Source organism: Drosophila suzukii, chromosome X, assembly GCF_043229965.1.
Source record: "Drosophila suzukii chromosome X, CBGP_Dsuzu_IsoJpt1.0, whole genome shotgun sequence".
Classification (NCBI taxonomy): Eukaryota; Metazoa; Arthropoda; class Insecta; order Diptera; family Drosophilidae; genus Drosophila; species Drosophila suzukii.
In genome coordinates, this window is record NC_092084.1 from 19,230,680 (window position 1) to 19,250,340 (window position 19,661).

The 19,661-nt window shown below is 38.6% G+C and overlaps 3 protein-coding genes across 22 annotated transcripts in view; all 3 read left to right on the forward strand.

Annotated features, from left to right (window-relative positions):
• The window catches only part of Cngl (Cyclic nucleotide-gated ion channel-like), a 56,610-nt gene extending 51,414 nt beyond the window's left edge, over positions 1 to 5,196 (forward strand). For all 4 annotated transcript variants that reach the window (XM_017068548.4, XM_070997758.1, XM_070997757.1 and 1 more), the window contains one exon: positions 512 to 5,196. In XM_017068548.4, coding sequence (XP_016924037.2) covers positions 512 to 1,399 — 888 coding nt within the window. In that variant the 3' untranslated portion in view covers positions 1,400 to 5,196. The remainder of the gene's footprint in view (positions 1 to 511) is intronic.
• Positions 5,197 to 6,678: 1,482 nt separating this feature from the next.
• Positions 6,679 to 13,883, forward strand: LOC108005180 (WSCD family member CG9164). Of its 2 annotated transcripts, XR_010654814.2 has the most exons (6): positions 6,679 to 7,193; positions 10,045 to 10,197; positions 10,958 to 11,084; positions 11,157 to 11,525; positions 12,887 to 13,524; positions 13,597 to 13,883. XR_010654814.2 is itself a non-coding variant. In XM_017068362.4 (5 exons), exons 2-5 carry the CDS (start codon positions 10,063 to 10,065, stop codon positions 13,207 to 13,209), a joined length of 954 nt encoding a protein of 317 aa, XP_016923851.1. In that variant the 5' UTR covers positions 6,679 to 7,193; positions 10,045 to 10,062; the 3' UTR covers positions 13,210 to 13,883. The 2 variants fall into 2 exon arrangements, 1 of the variants encoding a protein (XP_016923851.1); XM_017068362.4 differs by having other exon boundaries at positions 12,887 to 13,883.
• A 1,816-nt stretch (positions 13,884 to 15,699) lies between these two features.
• Positions 15,700 to 19,661, forward strand: part of acj6 (abnormal chemosensory protein 6) — a 39,455-nt gene continuing 35,493 nt past the window's right edge. For 3 of the 16 annotated variants that reach the window (XM_017068683.4, XM_017068686.4, XM_065867538.2), the window contains exons 1-2: positions 15,701 to 16,588; positions 17,359 to 17,391. In XM_017068683.4, the coding sequence (XP_016924172.1) occupies positions 16,463 to 16,588; positions 17,359 to 17,391 (159 nt within the window). In that variant the 5' untranslated portion in view covers positions 15,701 to 16,462. Of the gene's footprint in view, positions 16,589 to 17,358; positions 17,392 to 19,661 lie in introns of all 16 variants that reach the window. The other 13 variants (XM_065867536.2, XM_065867539.2, XM_017068687.4 and 10 more) reach the window with 10 other exon arrangements.

Genomic DNA, 19,661 nt, shown 5'->3' on the forward strand with positions numbered 1-19,661 from the left:
TTCACACAACTGAGGTAGGTGTAGTAGAAAGAGATACTTATCAAGAACGACATAGGAACTCTATACCTTATAGGTAATGTACTCACCAGAGTAGATAGGGACAGTAGGATACAAAAATTGGCTGGTTTCTTTCCTGAAAGAGGAAAAACCAAAAAATGTAGGTAGGGGTAACAGGATGAAAAACACTTATAGTACCTCACATGTATTTTAGTCAACAAAGTAGATAGGGACAGTTGATAACCGTCTTAGCCAAAAATAAAATGCTTACGCTTACAGTTAAGATAGAGGTATAAGGAGATTGGAAAGATGTTTTACTCAGGGAAATGGATTTAAAATCACATCCATATTTGTCTAAACGTATTCATTAAAATATTTTAAAGTGGAAAGCCCGATTGATTCAATTCACATACCTTGCATACTTTTAGAATCCATTGTACGTTTTTTCAAAAAGCTAGTTTGATTTTCTTATTACTTTGAATTTTTACTAATCCTGTTCCTTGCCTTTCCTTAGCGCGGTGATTCCCTGGACACGGTCTTCACCTCATCGCCGCCCATCCAGGGCGGCAGACGCAGCATATCGCCGGGTCCGAGTCGTCATCATGCGGCCTCGGCGAACGCCCTGAACTGCCCGAGTACCTACTACGGAGGACCCGGCTCCCTGAGCTCCCGCCACGCCCAAAGCCATCCCAGCTTCTACTCCGGCCAGGGCAACGGACGCAGTGGCCGCAGCAGTGGCTATCGCGAGTGGAGCGGTGGAGCGGACAGCCTGGGTAGCGGAAGCGGATCGGGCAGTGCCGTCATGGTGGCGGATGTTACGGGCAATCTGGCCCGCTTGTCGGACAGCGTAATCCTGGACATTGGCGAGAGCTCCAGCTCGAGCTCCTCTTCCAGCAAGATCAATATAGCCGATGTGGATGACGACGAGGAGGAGGAAGAAAATCCAGCGGCCAGGCATCCTCGAGAAGAAGAGGATCTGGACGACGACGGCAGTGGTGGAGGCGGCAGATCGGGGAGCCACAACGACTGGGAGGTGCGGATGCTGGCCGCCGAAATGGAGCGACAGGAGCGCAAGCGGGGTCACTCCCTCTCCGACAATCTTGGTGATCTGAAGCACTGCAGCACATTCCTGCGGCGTCGTCGAAAGTTCAGCGATACGGAAACAGAGTTCAGTGAAACGGACATGGAGGAGCAGCTGGCCAGGTCGGGCAGCGGCTCCATGGACCCATCAGGCTCGACAGTTCCATCTGGCTCCGGGGGCGGTGGATCCACATCCGCGGGTCACCAGAGCGGCAGCCAGCGACCCCGGGCATCCAGCTTGGATCAGTTCAACCTGCGCTACGGCATCGGGCGTGGAATCTTTAAAGCAATGAGCATCGACCGTGATAAAGACAAGCTTTGAGAACTATAATCACGACCAAATCGAAATCCAAACCCAACCAGATCCCGATTCCCATCCCAATCGCAGCCAGAAGCAAGTTAAACGGCGGACAACCAATAAGCAATGGAATTTGGACAGTATTACCATGGTACAAGAACTAGGTATATGATATGATATATGATATACAAACTAAGGATATGTGAGGACATATAGATCTATATTCTATATATGTTTAGCCCTAACGAAACCCCCCAGCAAAAAATCGATATATATACAGATATACACGAATAAAGTAAAACCCGAATGAGATATATATATACATAAAACAAATGTAGAATTAACGGAAACAACAACTACTACTAAAAACAGAGAAACAACACACAAATAGCCAGAGAGTGTTCCCAGCCCTGTTCCAATTATGATTGTTTTCGCTTTGTCCTAATCATTATCCATATTGAATGCCCATGCGAAGATGTATAATTTTTAACTAGAGGTTATTTTAGGAAGCTTAAGAGATTTTTGTCCTTATGGAATTTATTACCGTTCGGTAAACTTCATAAGTTTTTGAATATCAACATAAAATTCGTAACTTAATTAAGGTTATTGTTTTATTTTGAAATTGTAAGTAATTATTTACTTTAATTCTTCCTAAAAAAATGTATTACCCTTCGGTTAAAGTCATGAGTGTGTGAATAACTACTTAGAAAAGTTATTGAATTAATTATGGTTTCCGTTAGTTATCTCAACTGTTAGTTTTTATTATAATGTTAGTAATATTCCCTGTTCCGATTAAATTTAGCAAGGAAACTGAATCTGCCGATTTTAATGGCCTTTCGCATATTTTTTATCAAAATTTTTTAAAATTTGTGTGACTCCATAAAAGAGTGTTGTGTGTGTGTGCCAGAAACAAGAACGAGATAAGATAATTCCCACATTAAACCGTCCTAGAAAACGTCCATGCCACGATGTGCATGTTTGTTCTTTTTGTATGAATCTGTATCTGAAACTGCAAGCCAAATCTGCATTTTTGTATCTGTATCCGCATCCCAATCATCTCGATCTGAACCCAAATCGGAATATTGATTAGTTGCTCGTTTAGTTCGTGGACGACGGGGGCCTGGGTCTCTCTACAGATGTATATACCTCTTATTGTTAGAGACTATGGAACATATATATACATATATATTTTAAGTACGTACATATATACACAGAAATATACATAGTTATATATCTATATATGAACTAGTGTAATGAAAACCGAAAGCTTTAATAACTTATATAGAAAACTATTTAAGAAACATTTTAAATACTAATCGATTCGGACAAATGTTTTGAAATAGAACAGGCCAACCCATTTCAAAAACAAACAAACAAACAGCACACCAAACACATACACAAGTCATACACCTGCATACGAATATCTAAATATAGAGCCTATTATATGCATAGATTAGCGATTTACTTGTTGAACACCCTCGGTTCGAGCTGTTAAGCCTATCTAAGCGTTAGTCGAACCTATCGAAAACTTAGACTAGCCCCCTTGACCCTTCAAGCCCCAAAGCCCCAACGCCCCTGCATCCATTCGGTTTCGTTCACCTGATCTCACGCTTGCCCTCTGACCTCTTCCTTCTAACCCTCCACTAACTAGAGACACTATCTCGCTATAAGAAGAGCAACTCTAGCACTTAAGTAGATTAGTGCAGTTCAAGATCTATTTCGAAACCGAATCGAGTCTATCGCACCGCCCCCGAAATAAAGAATATGTATCTGAAGACTACATATGTAGGCAAGGAACACGATTGTTGATTGTTGTTGATTTTTGATTTGATTTATCGTTGCTCTGAACTAATCGCTTAACTAAAGACAGTTACTAGCCAGGCCCTAGACGCACTCACTAATCAGACGGTAGAGTCCGTAGAGAAAAGTTAGACACCCAACTCTAGAGTTTCGTAGTTTTTACTAGCCCCACAAAAGGGTGCTAGAGTACTCTACTCAAGCCACTTACTATCGCTCTGGCTATCTTGGCTATCGATAACTATCGTACTGTACTAAGCGCACTAAGACACACACACACAAGAGACACAAACACATACAAAGTGAGGAAAGCTGAGGAAGTTATGCCCAAAGATGTTAGATCTATCCAAGAAAATGTTTCTCAGGTGGGGAAACATACAAATTTGCGATGAGTTTAACTAGAAATCAATCCTTATCGATGGTTCTCCTTAGAAACATCGATAAGTAGCGATTGTTATTTAAAGGCATCACTGTTTCAAGGGAAAAGCTATTTTTCATCGATGTGGAACTGTTATTTAATTAAAATTTTGTTTAATTATATCCTAATAGGAAAACAATTTGTACGACTTCTCATAAAAATTAAATTTTTTTTTTATATATGTTGCTATGAGGATACCTTTCCAAACTAAGAATTATTTCCCCAGAAATAAATATTTATCGAAAAACATTTTCAAATAGTTGTGTAGCATTGATGAAACATAGCTTTTCCCCTTTAAAGTAAATTTCTCCACCAACTAGTCCACATCTGAAATTCAAGGAACCAGGAATTCTCAAGGAATTCTCAAACTACGAACATAAAATTGCACAAAATGCAACAACTTAAATGGGTCACAGCCAGCTAAGCAGTCCAACTAAATGTAATAAGACAAACGACAAGCACAACACTTATGTAATTCAAAACACAGCCAGAAAAAATGGAGCAGAAGTAACTCTATAAGATTTTGATTTAGTCGTTTATTGGGTTCCCTTGTTGAAGAGGCCAAGTTTGAAAGCCAAGGAAAACCATTTAAATTGAATTACATACGCCAGGGACCACAAAATGTTTTTTTGTCTCTTTTTTATGAAAAATAAAAAGAAAAAACGTGTAAACACAAAAGGAAAACCTAGCAAGTTTAATGATAATAATGCCGTAACAGAAAAGTGTTATCGACCAGGAGGTAGCCGTCATATAATCATCGATCGATGTACCCCTTAGCCAGTCACCCATTATATAGGCCTCACTCCCGATCCCCAAAATATATATAATATGAACCCATGTATGTCTAACTGATTTCTTGCGTACCACTCACTCTCGGTTCAATTGTTGTCAGCCAACGAAAAACTCTGTGAGTCAATTATGTATATGGATCATTGTTTTAATCGATTGTTTTTAACGAGATGAGATGAACCGATGCCCGATTTTGACCCACTCTGTATTGTACTATATTGCATTGAATACCATACCGCGAATTGTTGTCGTTGTTGATTTTAAATTTTAAATTGCTCGTCCTTAAGTTACCGATATTTTTGTACATTAGTTTAAGGTAGCGCATAATGAGTCCCACGAGTCTAGAGTAAATTCCTATATAAATGTATAAATACATATATTTTTTTTCTCCTAATTGCTAATTTCGCAATGTTGACCGAATACTAAACAGTATGTACTTATAGAGAAATTATACGCAAAAGATAATTTAAACTGAACTAAATGAAAACTAAACCCCAAAGCAAAGAAAAAAAAAACAAACAAAGAAATTAGCACATGTTAAAGAAGCGCAAATAAAAGTGAAATACCTAAGAAAAATACGACAACAAACTTGCCTTCGGTTGCGAGATACTTTGTAGTGTGCCAAATCTACATCATATCAACTTTTACTCACCACAAGGTATGATGTTGCTGCAAAATAATACGAACCCAAATACGAACACTAAATGAAACCAAGACAAACCGATGCAAGTGAAGTAAAACCCCGTGCAAGCAAGGTGAAATATGAAAGAAAAATCGAAGCAAACAAAACTTATTTGAATAAAAGAAAAAATGAAAAGGAATGTATTTTATTTGGGTGGGTTTTACGAGTATTTATAGAAAGGAGATCTGAAGGTTGAGGAACTTTTTATATTGTCCGTACCATTTACTTATTATTTCGTTGAACAACAGTGTTATATCCCATCAAAAAGCATAATCTGTTGACTTTTAAATGCAAATGAAAAAGTAATTTTTATAGTTACGGAAATTAAAACATTTATTTTTTAAGGGTGCGGGAAATGGATTCTTAAAAAACTTATATATAGGTTGGCACACTTTTAAATGTCAGTTAAAACTTAAATAAAACAAAACTTAACATGTTTAACAAAAATTATCTTTAATAAATTATAAATTTTAGTTAAATCTTAATTTGTTTCTCCTCCTTTTTTATTGTACTTTGACCAAATGACAATTTTCCCGTAAATTTAACAATATTTACTTTGATAAAAGCGTCCTCTGCCGGCTGGGCAACGTACTTGGCCAACTTACACGAAATATAAGCTTTTGTTTAAAAAAGTAATTGCTTTGTTTCTAACAGTCAGATTTAAATTAAAAATTTTAAATTTTTAAATAATGTTTTTCATTAATATTACATATTTTTAACCTTCTTTGTTTCAAAATAAATGATGTTATGGATTGTTTTAGACTTACAAAAAACGTAAGATTTTGTCTTGAGCCTACAATTTAATTACTTTACGTACCAAAAATCATTACATACATTTACTTAATGTTTAACATGCGGACGATAAAACGGCCTTTAATGGAATATTTTGGAGAAAGTTGAATGTCTCAAGTTAGAGACTTTCCCAACCCATAGACCTCTCCAATATAATTTTCCAGAGATACAAGAAAGTCATGTTACTCCACGGCTTAGCCAAATTTCCTTAGGAAATATTATTCCAAGCAGTGGCGAATACAGAATTTGGTTGTGGAGGGAAATAAAAAAAAAGTGTTGAGTAGAAATAAAAAAAAATTGGAATAAAATATAATTACTTATACTTTTAAACCCGAGTGGGGGGATCTATCCCCTATATAAGCCCCCTCCCTCGCATGATTCTAAATTAACTTTGCTTAAAATTTTGTAAATTTGCCTCCAAAATCAAGTATGATTGTAAGATTCTTTTGTTTTTAAAATTAGGTAAGCCATGCTTTAAAAATTTAAACAACAAAAATTTCACGCGTCCCTTTGAAGCCGGCTAACTTTAGGTGCTTTAGGGGAGTTCTAATACTCAAAAAAGTTTCCCAAGAAGTTCAAGGGGCGTTGGCCACCTATGGGGCGTTCGGAGAAGCTCTATGTGGAGCTGCCCCATTGAGGAGATCGGCGCCTGCGCACAGCGCGTTGAAAGCCCCGAAATGGGGACCAGCTGATGGGTAAAGGGGTTGCTGGCGGAGCTTACGGCTGCGGTGGTGGCAACGCCACCAAAAAAGCTCTCCGTTCATCCCCCGATGGGCGATGCTGATGTTGCCGCAGCTGCTGCTGCTGTGGATTCCACTCAGAAACTCGAGAACTCAGATATTCAGAAATTCTCGGACACGCAGCACACAAATCGCTCCGCATTTTCGTGGCGAGCGGCAACAACGACTGCGCCCCAAAACATTGCGCATACGACGTGTGGGCCGTGTGGCCGTTGCGAGTGGCACAAATAAATAGTTCACATTTCGTTTTTTTTTTCTGCTGCCGTTTTGTTTGTTTGGCCCTGTTGGCTGACCATTGTTGTTGCTGCCGGATTTTGTTTGTTTTTTTTCTGTGATTTTTTTAACGCTGCCAGTGCCAGTGGCAGGGTGTTTGTTTGCTACTCGGTTCCGTTTTCCATGTGTGCTTGGTGTTTTTAAAAGCGTATCTGCCGCGAATGCGAGTCCTGCGAGTCCTGTGAGTCCTGCGACTCCCTCACCATCTATCAGCAGCTCGGAGAATTGCGAACTTTTTGGGTTGACATGTAGCTGGGATTCTGGGCGTGTGTCGGCGGTTGTGTGTACGGCGGGAATCGGAAGGGCCAGGATCCGGAATCGGTATCGGTAAGCATCCCCAGCATTTCAACAGAAAAGCCCCCAAATTATTTGTTTACATTGAAGAGTGCGAAATAAATGGGAACGTTGATGGGGAAATATGCGGAAAGTACTATCAGCGCTATTCGCATTCGTTCGGCAGACCTATTGTTTATTTGATCTGCAGCCTTCCCCTTCGACTGCCCCTCGATGTGCTTATTTCTGATTCTGATTATTCTGCACATTTGTTTGGCTCTGGTCTCTCGCAATCAAAATGCATATTTATGGGGTCGGTGGAGCGGGGGATGTGAGCTCCCCTTTTTTTTGGGGGGAAGGGGGAAGGGGTGCTTGGTAACCCCCAAGCATTATGTAAACCTGTGGGCTGGGTCCGCGTTTCACCTGCGATGCCATCAGCTATTCTGCTGTTCTAGTGTTCTGCGCTAATGTGCGTGGCTTTTGTCTGATTTATGCCGCAAAACAATCAAATTATTGCCAGCCCTCGGCCTCGGCCAACCCCTTTCGTATCGCCCCAAGGCCCCGCATATCTTGCGGTGCCCATTTTTTATGATATTTCTCTATTTCCCTTTTGCGGCTGCCGAGCCATTTCATTATATAGTCGCTTGCATGCACTGAGAAAAATGTAAGCTACATAAGACACACTACACAGAGAAAAGAGGCAATGGTTTTGGTTGTAAAAATATTTTAAAAAGTTTTTACTTAAAGTTTTAAAAATGTTTTTTGCTATGTTAGGCTCTATTTTCAATATTTAAGAATTATATGTCTTTTGTATTATCGAAAAAAAAATAAAAAAGTTTCCAAAAGTAAATAATAAAGACTTAAACTATTGTATATTAGAGGTTTGAAATTGCTTCCTAACATTATCATCTAATTTATACCACTATTTGGTATTTTAGCAGTTCTAAAATTAATCTAGTTCCAATATTTAACAATTATATGTGTTTTGTGTTATCAAAAAAAAAAAGTTTCCAAAAGTAAATAATTAAGTCTTAAAACACTTGTATATTAGAGGTTTGAAATTGTTTTCTAACATTATCATCTTATTTATAACACTTTTTGGTACTTTAACAGTTCTAAAATTAATCTATTTTCAATACTTAACAATTATATGTGTTTTGTATTATCGAAAAAAATAAAAGAGTATGTATATTAGTATTTTGAAATTGTTTTCTAACATTATCATCTAATTTATACCACTTTTTGGTATTTTAAGAGTTCTAAAATTAATCTCATCGTAATTGCTTGCTATTTTTTCTCAGTGTACCTTCAGCTTTCCAATTTTTTATACCGCTCTCCTTTTTTCCGCCTTGGGTTTTGTTTTTGTTTGCGTCTTGTTTCGGCGTTGAACTAGTTTTTGGGCCACCACCATTCAGCCCCGTCATCATGGATGGGGTGGGTGGTTCAAGAAGTTCCGGGGTGTTCTGGTGTTCGGTGGTGCTCCGCGTTTCTTCCGGAGGGGTGGAGTAAGCCGTATCTTATATCATCATCCAGTGGCTTTTCCGCCGGGATCCACAGGGGTTTTCGGGGCCGGACCAAAGTGTATCGGTGGTTCAAGGCGCAAGGCGTAAGTCTCAAGGCTCAGGATCCCAATTCCGATTCGAATCCCTTAGGCCAAGGACGAGGACCCTTCGAACGCCCCTCGCCGCCTCTGCCCAGCTGTTGCATAAATTTTCGCATTTAGCTGCTTGTCTTCCGCATGTGTGTGCGTATGGGCCGTGCACGTGTGTGTGTGTGTGTGTGTGTGATGGGGTGTCCTTTTGCGGATTTCGTGAGCGTTTTATGCAGCTCAAGGAATTCCGTTGAAGGCATGACAAGGCTTTTATTCCCCGCTTTCTCTCTTTCCCCCCGCGATGCCCTTTTTTCGAGGGGTATTTAAGGCCTTATTAAGAAGTGTTCTCCAGGATAAGTCTTTTCATATCTGAACAGGTCTAGATTATCTTTTATCGTTGTCTGAAAGGCTTTCTTTTCATAAGACTCTGCATTCAACTGTAATGCAGATGCTGAGATATTTATTTAATAATCCCTTGTGTACCATTATACAGAAAAAGAAAAAAAGTTTATAGTTTCTGCATTTCTACACTTGCCAAAATTCTAAAATATATGAGTTTCTACCTATAAGATATTATACCATATATTTATTTTAATATTTAATAGTTAGTTGATTTCAAGCATAAAAATAGGATAAATATATTTTTTTCAATTCTAAAATGTATTATTATTTTAAACTCCATTATTATGTTATTTTAGTTCTTATCAATATGCTAATATTGGTTTTTATGCTTACCTAGGCCAATAAAAACAGCCCACTTTTCCACCTCTAATGGTTTTGGGCTATGCAATTATTGGCAATCAGTCACCGGATACCTTTATTAATATGGAAGACAAGCTATCAATCATTTGAGGCCCCCAAGCATTAAGTAAGAGTATGCTTTTATCGTGTATCCAGGCGGAAAGGCAGTCCTTCTACTGGCTTCTTTTTTTCTTAATTTTCATTTGCAACCCAAACTTAAGAGCTCCCCGTTTTCGCTGTTGTCAAGGACTGTCGGATAGTCGAGTTGTCGGGGTTACCAAGTCGGGGGCCAAAATGTGCCCATTTGGGCCAAGTTAGTCAAGTCAGCCAAGTGAGAGCTCGCGGAATTCGAATATGGCCTCTGCTCCTCCAGTCCCTGCCCATTTGTTTTTTCGTTGTCATAACAAAATCAACAAAACATAAACCGAAATTGATTCCGCTTTTGTCTATCGGCCAGAAGGAGCAGATAATTGGCTTCATTAATGCGAACATGTTCATTTGAATTATTTTTTACATAAACGAGTCCAGAATGCCACCAGCCAAAGCCAATAAACCCGATAATCTCGCTTTCAGTAATGCAAAGACGGCGATATGGCACTACAAGGCTGGCGCTTTTTCGGTGTCTCGGCAACCATCATCATCTACATAGGCGGCGTCCTGTTCCTATCCATGAACAACATACCAGGCTCGCATCCCAAGAGACCGCGCATCGAACGCTTCGCCGAGGTGAGTCACGAATTTTCAATTTAACGCTGAGGCAGCTCTAAAGTGAAGTGGCAAATGGCAAGTGGCAAGTGGCATGTGGCGTGCAACATTTGGCATTCCAAGGAAAATGTACGAAAATAGTATCGTAAAATCTATAGTGTGCAGGTGTCCTTAAAAGTACTAGCATTTTCGCCATTAAAGTTTTATCGTTGATCGTAATAGCTATCCACAGATTCGTTAGCTTTACTATGACCATTAAAGTGAATCGTTTAGCAATCACATACAATCAAAACTGGCTGACTTTTAACAGACTTACATTGAGTACTTAAAGTTTAAAATACCTTAAATCAAATCAAATGGCATTTAAAAAAGCTTAAAGAGGTCAATAAAATATATTCATTAAGAAATGTTTTAAAATATGCGAAATATTTAGCAACCTTATAGAACAAAACACAAGGATAACTAACGTTACAAACTTACATATTCTACCAAAAATTATAAATTAATATCAGTTAAAAGACGATTGTTCTTAAATATCTTTCAAACGAGATTACTAAAAGCAGCCAACTAATTTTTCCATTAAAGAAGGATAATAAAATATTTGCATTCTAGTAGAAAAAGAGTTTATAAATGAATTCTAACGCCGAATACATATGTATACCTTAAATTATTTTAGTTTGCTATAGCAAATATTTGTATATATCTATAAATACTTCAAGTTATTTTCAAGTTTAATTAAAACCCCCTTTCACTAACTTATTTATTTAATTATTTTACCCAGTTCCCCAGCTTTCATAGTCCTCGGTTTCCGATGCCCAGCCGAAAGATGACGATACGCTGGTGTCGCGACCTAAAGTACATAAATCGAGATCTTCCAATCTACGCGGACTACAAGGCCGACTTCTACAGTGAGTATGAAGGGGGGAAGGAGTTGTAAAGAGTTGGATATCCTAACCTTTTCACCCATTTCGACCCCCTAGCGGCCCTGCCCAGCGATGTCAGCGCCGCCCTGCAATCCTTGCCAGCGTTGACAGCCCTGGCCAGTTTTCCGGGCAGCGGAAACACCTGGCTGCGCTATCTTCTCCAGCAGTCCACCGGCATCCTTACGGGCAGCATCTACAAGGACTATGGCCTGCTGAAGACCGGCTTTCCGGCGGAGAACGTCTGCAACAGCTCAGTATTACTGGTGAAGACCCACGAGTGGGGCAGCAAGGCGTGGGCCCCCTTCTCGAAAGCAATACTCCTCGTCCGGGATCCGGAGAAGGCCATCATCGCCGAGTTCAATCGCCAGAGTGGCGGTCACATCGGATTCGCCTCGCCGGATCGCTACAAGCGCACCAAGGGGAAATGTACGTTCCGGTTCCATACATTACTGGCATGGGGTCACTAACTAATTAGGTCTAGTTACGACAATTAAGCGTTGGAAACTATTAGGCCAGTGCTAGTTCTACTCTTAAGTACTTAATACTAAATTCATTTTGTTTTGCCGATCTAAGCCTCTGATTCTGAGGTTATCTTAGGTGACGATATTATATTAGATGATCCTGGGATCTTCCAATAAGAGAATTATATGTTCTCATTGGCCCTTCTTATTATCATAGTAATGTTGACATTTTTAATTTCAAGTTTATTTTTAAGCCCCATCAGCTTAGAAAATATTTAGACTAAACCAATTTAAAGCCTATCTGAATTTATACATTTTATTATACCCGTTACTCGTAGAGTAAAAGGGTATACTAGATTCGTCGGAAAGTATGTAACAGGCAGAAGGAAGCGTTTCCGACCCCACAAAGTATATATACTCTTGATCAGGATCACTAGCCGAGTCGATCTAGCCATGTCCGTCTGTCCGTCTGTCTGTCCGTCCGGATGAACGCTGAGATCTCGGAAACTATGGGAGCTAGGCTATTGAGAATTGGCGTGCAGATTCCTGAGCTTCTTACGCAGCGCAAGTTTATTTCGGCACAGTGCCACGCCCACTCTAACGCCCACAAACCGCCCAAAACTGTGGCTCCTACAGTTTTGATGCTAGAATAAAAATTTTAACTGAAATGTATTGTTCTCATCACCCAAAAAAAAGTTTGCCACGCCCACTTTAACGCCCACAAACCGCGAAAACCTGTGACGCCCACAATTTTCATGCTAGATAAAAAATTTTAACTGAAATGTATTGGTCTAGTCGATACCTATCGATTGATCCAAAAAAAAATTTGCCACCCCCACTCTAACGCCCATAACGCTTAAATCTGTATACCGCCGGTAGGTGGCGCATTTTAATCTCGCTTTGCTGCTTGCATATCTCCATATAGCTGAGTAACGGGTATCTGATAGTCGAGGTACTCGACTATAGCGTTCTTCCTTGTTTTTATTTGTATTTCTTAAATAATATCTAGAAGGACAATAACCATGAAATATTTTCAATTGTTTTAAGAAATATGGGTTACATGTTCTCATTTTTCCTTGGTATTCCAAGTTGCTTAAATATCGACCTACTACTGGATTTACTTAAAGAAGTTATGGTAACCTTTAGCAAATCTAAATATAACTTCAAAAATGCTATGACCTTTTAAAATAAATCCAGTCAGTCTGTCGAAACTTAAGCAAGTGTCATATGACCTTAATGAGCTTTCGAGGCTGTACCTATTTCCCTCTGAAATAATCGATCTGTGAGTTATTAAAATATTGACCTGCTTTTATTATCTCATTACAGACTGGCAGCAGTTCGTGAGCAACAAGCTCAAGGGCTGGGAGGTGATGAACCTCAGCTGGGCGCGCAACTTCACGGGCGGGATCAAGGTGGTCTTCTACGACGACCTGGTCCACCACACGGAACGGGAGCTACGCTCGATCCTGGAGTTCCTGCAGTTCCCGGTCAACGAGCAGCTGATGCGGTGCGCCATCATGCGGAAGGAGGGCATCTTCCGGCGGAAGAAGCGGCTGCTGTCCTTCGATCCGTACACGGAGTCCATGAGGGCGGAGGTCCAGAACCGTCGGCGCATCGTCTACGGATTGCTGGGGCGCCAGGAGCCGTAGGATATATGTACCATATATACATCCGATGTATAAGAAAACTGGGCAACGAGAAGGGAAATCGAATTCGTACCACCAACAATACAAAGAAACCGAACAGAAATCACAATTGCAACAACGATGCACAAGGCAAACGGAATTGCAATCGAGGAATACTTCAGCTCATCACGATTTGTAGGACCATAGATCTCACTGGGAGTCTGCATTAGGTAGTAATGGCCCCCATGAATAGTCCCATTTTTCCACCCAGACCGGATTCCCAATCGTTTGCTGCTCGCTTTGGCGCATTAGTTCAAATTTTTTTTGTTTACACACTAGGTATGATATATTTATATTATTATATAGACGCATAACTTTAGGTTGATATATGTTTGTACGTATTTGGTATAGGCTATACAACAAGGTATTATGATTCCTGAACGAATTTATGAAATTCATTATAGGCCATGTTGTGCTTCATCGCTCACCCAACTCAACTCAACTCAACTCATCCGCAACTTATCCTTTGGCCGCGTTGAGCTCCCATATTAGATTATCCTTGTAAAAAGTTTTATACACGACTCTACAATAACTTGTGAAATATTAACAATGGAACGTATTAGATAATTGTACAAAAACGAAAATCAAAAAAAAAAACAAATCGAAAGAGAAACAATGAAGTGGATTTAAAAACTAAATATTTATATTTGTTTTACTTTTGGGATGGAGGTTGAACGTGCTTATAGGATCGAGCTTTAAGAGCTTTCGTCCTTTCATAGCTTTTAGGGAAAAAAGGAGAATAAATAAACTTTAAAAAAGTTCTGAATTGCTTTTACGAGCTTTCAGGATATCCTCAAAACTTTAAAGCTTCAAATGTATTTCTTTAAAAGCTTTTTGAAACTTTAAGGATACATGTAAAAATCGTTCTTCCGTGTTCGTTTTTAAATTAAAACCAATCCGGTTTCACACATAGATGGCGCCAGAAGGACGAAATTGAAAACTATAAAGTATCTGTGAAATCAAATTTTTGAAAGTGGACTATAAATAATAAAAATATAATAAAAATAAATGGTGTAAAAAAAAAGAATATAAATGAGTTTTAAACACCTCAATCAAAAGAAACTGTCAGAAATGGATTGTTATGAACTAAATATTTTTGTAAGACATGTACATTTACTCTGACATAATTTATGTCAAGGCTACCACACAGGATTTCAAGATTAAACAAATAGATTTAGAAATATAGGATCCGTCTTCTTTCAATCCTTCAAATTGCTCATTTGAGAATTCTAATTCGATAATTTAACGCATATTACAATCAGATAAAAATATATTTCTTTAGAATTCTATTTTATAAGGAATCCAATTGCAGTTAAGATTCGATAATTTAAACCGGTTACAATCGGATACAAATATATTTCCTTAGTTGTGCATAGAAATAAAAATACAAAAACTACTTATTTACAAAAGATTAAAAATATACTAATATTTTTGTTAAATCATTCAAAACTAGAACTTAAAAATACATTTTTTTTTTCAACTAAAAACTTAAATTGTTTTAAAGTGGTTAGAATTATATATTGGATAATAATAATCGTTTAGAGAGTTATTACCGAATTAGAATCAGAACAGAATTTTTTTATAAAGTAAAAGTTTGAAAATTGTAAAATATTTTAAAAATGTTATTATATCATAGGTAGGTTCCTCAACGAGGTACCCTGTAATCGGGTCGAAAGGCCACTGAGATCGGAACACCCTCTATGTGATTTGCCATGCTGCATGCTTTTAACAGTTGCACTGCAACAACTAGGCCTCCGCCAACCCCCCCTTTGGACTGACCCACCTGCTGGCTATCCCTGACCCACCCACCACCTACTCCCCCCCCCCCCCCCCTCTTCCACCCGGCACCCATCCCTACAGCCGCATGAGCCCCACTGACATGTACGCCCATTTTTGTTTTGGCATTGTTGGCCGCCGCGTTGGTGTTTTGTGCCTTTTGTTGAGGCCCAGCCGCCACCCACAGGGCCCCATCGAAAATCAACCAAAAAAAAAAAGGGGCAAAAATGCGGAGAAAAAAAAAATTGTGCCATATGCTGGACGCGGAGCATTGCGATGCTCGGGTTTTCCAACGGGGCTCGGGCTCGTCGCAATGGGGTGGGTTCTACGGAAACCCACTGCCACCCACTGATACCCACTTCCCAGCGAGGACGATCCAGTGCGCAGACGCCGCACCACTGAAGCCTGGCATTGGCTTCGTCAAGTTTGGAAGGATACGCCGGGTAGAGACACACCGTCGACTGCCCAATTCCAGCTGAACGAAGGCGCCGGCTGCGCTGCCCGCTCCCATCGGGCGACCAATCAAAGGGCACATCCTGGCATTACATAAGAAATTCGGTGGCCATTTTGAGTACGGCATGTGGACACGCCCACGCTGATAAATAATGAAAACATGTCGTCCGCCCCATTGAAAATAAACTCTGAAGTTAGCGAAACTCATCATAGAATTCTTTATCACAACACCACGCGCGCTTGTCTAGTTGTGAAATCTGTGTGTCCTGTGCGCTGGCCGTTTTTAGTTTCGACAAAAGCATAGTTGAAGGCGGCTCAATAAACACAAAAAAATATATACACATATTTAGAGCGGGACGGTACGGTCAAGCGGTAGCGGTAGCGGTAGCGGTACGGTACCAAACAGGCCAAACAGGAAACGGAAATCGGAGCAAATCGACAAGTCGACAAGTCGAGACAAAACGCGGGCCAACAGCTCCGCAACGGTAAACAGTTTGAACGCCGACGCCAAACTGTTTTTACCTTTTCGAGTGCGCGTAATGCAATTACAGTCCAAAAATTATTAAAAAAATATATATAATTACCGACGGCGGCCAGTTAGTTAGCGAAAATCACCTTGGCAACATTTTTTTACTGTGATTTTTTTTGCTCAGTTTCGGTCCAAACGCGTTTATAACAAATCAATTCAAAAAATACCCAACAGAAACTAACCGGCCAACAAAGGAATTTCTACTTTAAAATACAAAAATCAGTAGTGCAGTGAAAATCGAAAGAAAGAAAGAAGAAAGTAGAAAGTAGAGAGAAGAAAGAAGAAAGAAGGGGCGCATTCGCATTCGAGCGGGCCCAGTGCATTTGATTTGATCTGTTGATGTCCTGCATGCAGGACACGCGCTAAAGCTGTCCCAGTAAGTGCTTCAAAATTTACTCGCCAACCACTTTCGACGCCTCCAGGGCGTTCAAGCTGGAGGAGGATTTCGTCGGCGGCTGCATGACAATGTCGATGTACTCGACGACGGATAAAATGAAAATGTCAGCGCCCAGTTGTTTTCCAGGACGCTACAGTCCCTCCTATCGAAGTTCGGAGCAAATGCGACGCTGCATGCCAAATCCATCTGTAAGTATCAACTGGGAACTAAGTCCCTGGGAACTAGGTCCCGAAAAGTCCCATCGACCTTATCGCGAAAGTTAGGGGAGTCTTGAGTCCCGTTGATTGTGGTCTCTCAAGACCAACACTCTTGCGATTCTTCCTTCTGTTCTTTAACCTCTCTTCGTCTCACAATTATGCAGTCTTATAACCTCAGAGTCTTGCTATCCTAATTAGTTTAACTACGAGTTACTTTATATTGATCACTTGATGGATATAAGTGAAAGATTTTGGAATATCCTTGTGAACGTTGGCCTACTATTTGAATCTTGAAAAAGATATTAGGACTTTACTTAAGGCTTTACAAACCTAATTTGTTTTGTTTTGAATAATATAATTCATAAGGCAATCATTTCACTTCATCCTTATTTTCATAATCTTACAATTTCTTTGATTAATATTTGCTGAGCCCATAGTATTATGTTATTTCATATCATATCATATTATCATATGTTATCTTGTATCAGCGAAACCTGCAAATTATCTTCATATGGTAGTTAGTATCACTAGTAAGCTACATTTCTTAAAGGATATTCTCTTTATTTCTTCATCTTCATCTAAAATACCATTTCTTTATTAGTTCTTACTTAAAATTGTAACATTTCACAGAGCCACTTAGGATTAAATTAGGCTTATGCAATACAACTATGAATAATTTAATACCTTAACGCAATTACACATGTAGATAATGATCATATATAAGAAAGTTACTATACCACGGAATATCCTTCCTTCTACAGATTCACATCTCGTCATCTTGCGATTCTCTCGAGGTATGATTTTCACATTAGTACGTTTTCTTCACAATTTCACCGAGTCATTCCACAGCAAATTGATTTTGCAATGGAATGTAATCAAAAACTTTTGACAATCACAAAACTTCAAGTCATCCTATCGCTTATGAACTGTAACGAATTCTGACAACTTACACGCATTTATTATATTTAAAAAAAACATGACATTGAGAATATAAATTCACTGTTCGAGATGTGGTAGAATGCACAAATAGTTTTTAACAGTAAACTAACTTTTGTATCTTCAAATTTCATTGCATAACGTAAATTTCCCATCTATCCTTGAATTGGAAAGTGTTATTTAAAGCCAATTTAAGCCTCAACTTGACGGATTTACATTCCATATTAATGAATTCAATTTATTTAATGGGATTCCATTACAATCTAAAGCTGTAGTTCTAAAACACCAACTTTAAGGCGATTTTTAATTCCCGCATTCTTAAAATCAATACAAATACTAAATATGCTTAATAATCTGTAGATCATAACTAAATATAATTTCGCAAGTATGGAACAAAACATACTATACAATAGAAAAGTCTGCATAAATCCTTGGAAAAACATTCCTGTACTCTACTCAAGTTCTTTTCAGTAACTTCTAAGTAAATATTTAATAATGTGCCTTTAAATGTCCTTACTTTAGGAACGAATCAAATTCCCGTACTCTTAACAAGTTCTACTTAGTAACTTCCTAACAAATATTTAATAATGTGCTTTTAAAAGTCAATATTTTAGGTTCGATTCAGTTTTCGTTGAATAAATCTATCAAGAAACTTATACAACAGCAATAACTTCTTATGCTTAAAATGTAATTTTACCTTTTTGCAAAGTTAACTAAACATATATAAGAATTCGAATAGGTTGCTGTTTCTAATTTAAAAACAATTTATTATTATTTTATTCATTTGGCTTTGCAAATTAGACCTAAATAGGCAAATAAACATGACAGTTTTTCCGCATAAGGACCAAGTTAACAACCATATCAAAGGGGAAAGTGGGCATTATTTCACAACCTGTTCCTGTGACCCGCAAATATGGGTTCCATTCATACTTTCCATCGCATTCCGCAGCTGAATATAAAAAACCCCCGGCTCACAACCCAGTTCTGCGATATATAGAGCTTAGGGATCCCGTGTTTTTCCTGTCTGAATGCATTAATAACGAAGAATTCGGAGTATTTGGCAGGCGTCTCGGAGTTTGCCAGTGTCCTGCTGAATCATTTATGAGCTTTGAGTTAAAAATTGAATGGGAACATGGGCAGACATTAAATGGTTATTACTGACAGTTCTCAGACAGGTTTATTGATGCCAGTCTGCTGGCCAGGATTACAGGTGGAAAAGGAACAGAAACAGGAGCAGAAACAGGAAACGGAAATGGAGCGCATTTCCATTTCAACTGGCGATAATTTCCGCCAAACATTTGTCTTAATTACGTCATGAATGTCGCTAAAGTTTCCCGGATTCCGTTGGCCGGTTTTTGTGGGTCTTACATTGCCCACTAAATATGTACCCAAACTCAAGGGTTGTGCAGTAACCTTGAAATGTGATTTGAAATTCATTTGCATTAATTATTTACCAACTATTTGTATGCGCTGCTGACCAGCTAGACAAATAAAAAATGTAAAAGCACAGGGTAGAAGAACAAAGATGGAAAAAATTATACGAGCTGGCTGAACGATAATGTTTATACCCTGGGTTTACCACCCAATTTAAGAGTTTCTTAATGGAATGACTTATTGAATGAAATCGGAATAAAAACTGTTGTTTATCAAAAGGGTTTTTTAGTTTTTTATTTAAAAGCCACTCAAATGAAAACCATTTTAAGTAATCATTTTTAATTAGAGAACCTCGAATAATGTGTAACATATTAATTAATGCTTAACGTTCTATTCATTTATGAGCTCTTCCAAAATTTGTATAGGTTGTATAGGTTTAAAACTTATTTTAAGTTTATCTTGTGTACAAAAAATCAACCCAAAGATTTTTTGAATGGCCTAAGAAGCTATTTAAATCAAGTCCACCTCAAAAGCATTTATTTTAAAAACAATATCCGAGATAATAGCGTTTTAAATTTTTTACGAGTTGATTTAGGATGTGGATTTAGTGCGCTATAATATCTATAACTAAGATTTCCATAACAATTCGTATAAGAAAATCCAAAAAATTTAAAAAATTATTTTTCGTGTGGTACAAGTAAAATTGAATTATTAATTGTATTTAACAAATTGAAACTTTTAAATTTTCATTAAA

Coding starts and splice junctions, on each gene's coding strand:
- LOC108005180 (XM_017068362.4), top strand. CDS start 10,063: ATGGCACTACAAGGCTGGCGCTTTTTCGGTGTCTCGGCAACCATCATC. Junction 11,085..11,156: donor CTACAAGGCCGACTTCTACA/GTGAGTATGAAG, acceptor TCGACCCCCTAG/CGGCCCTGCCCAGCGATGTC. Junction 11,526..12,886: donor CAAGCGCACCAAGGGGAAAT/GTACGTTCCGGT, acceptor ATCTCATTACAG/ACTGGCAGCAGTTCGTGAGC.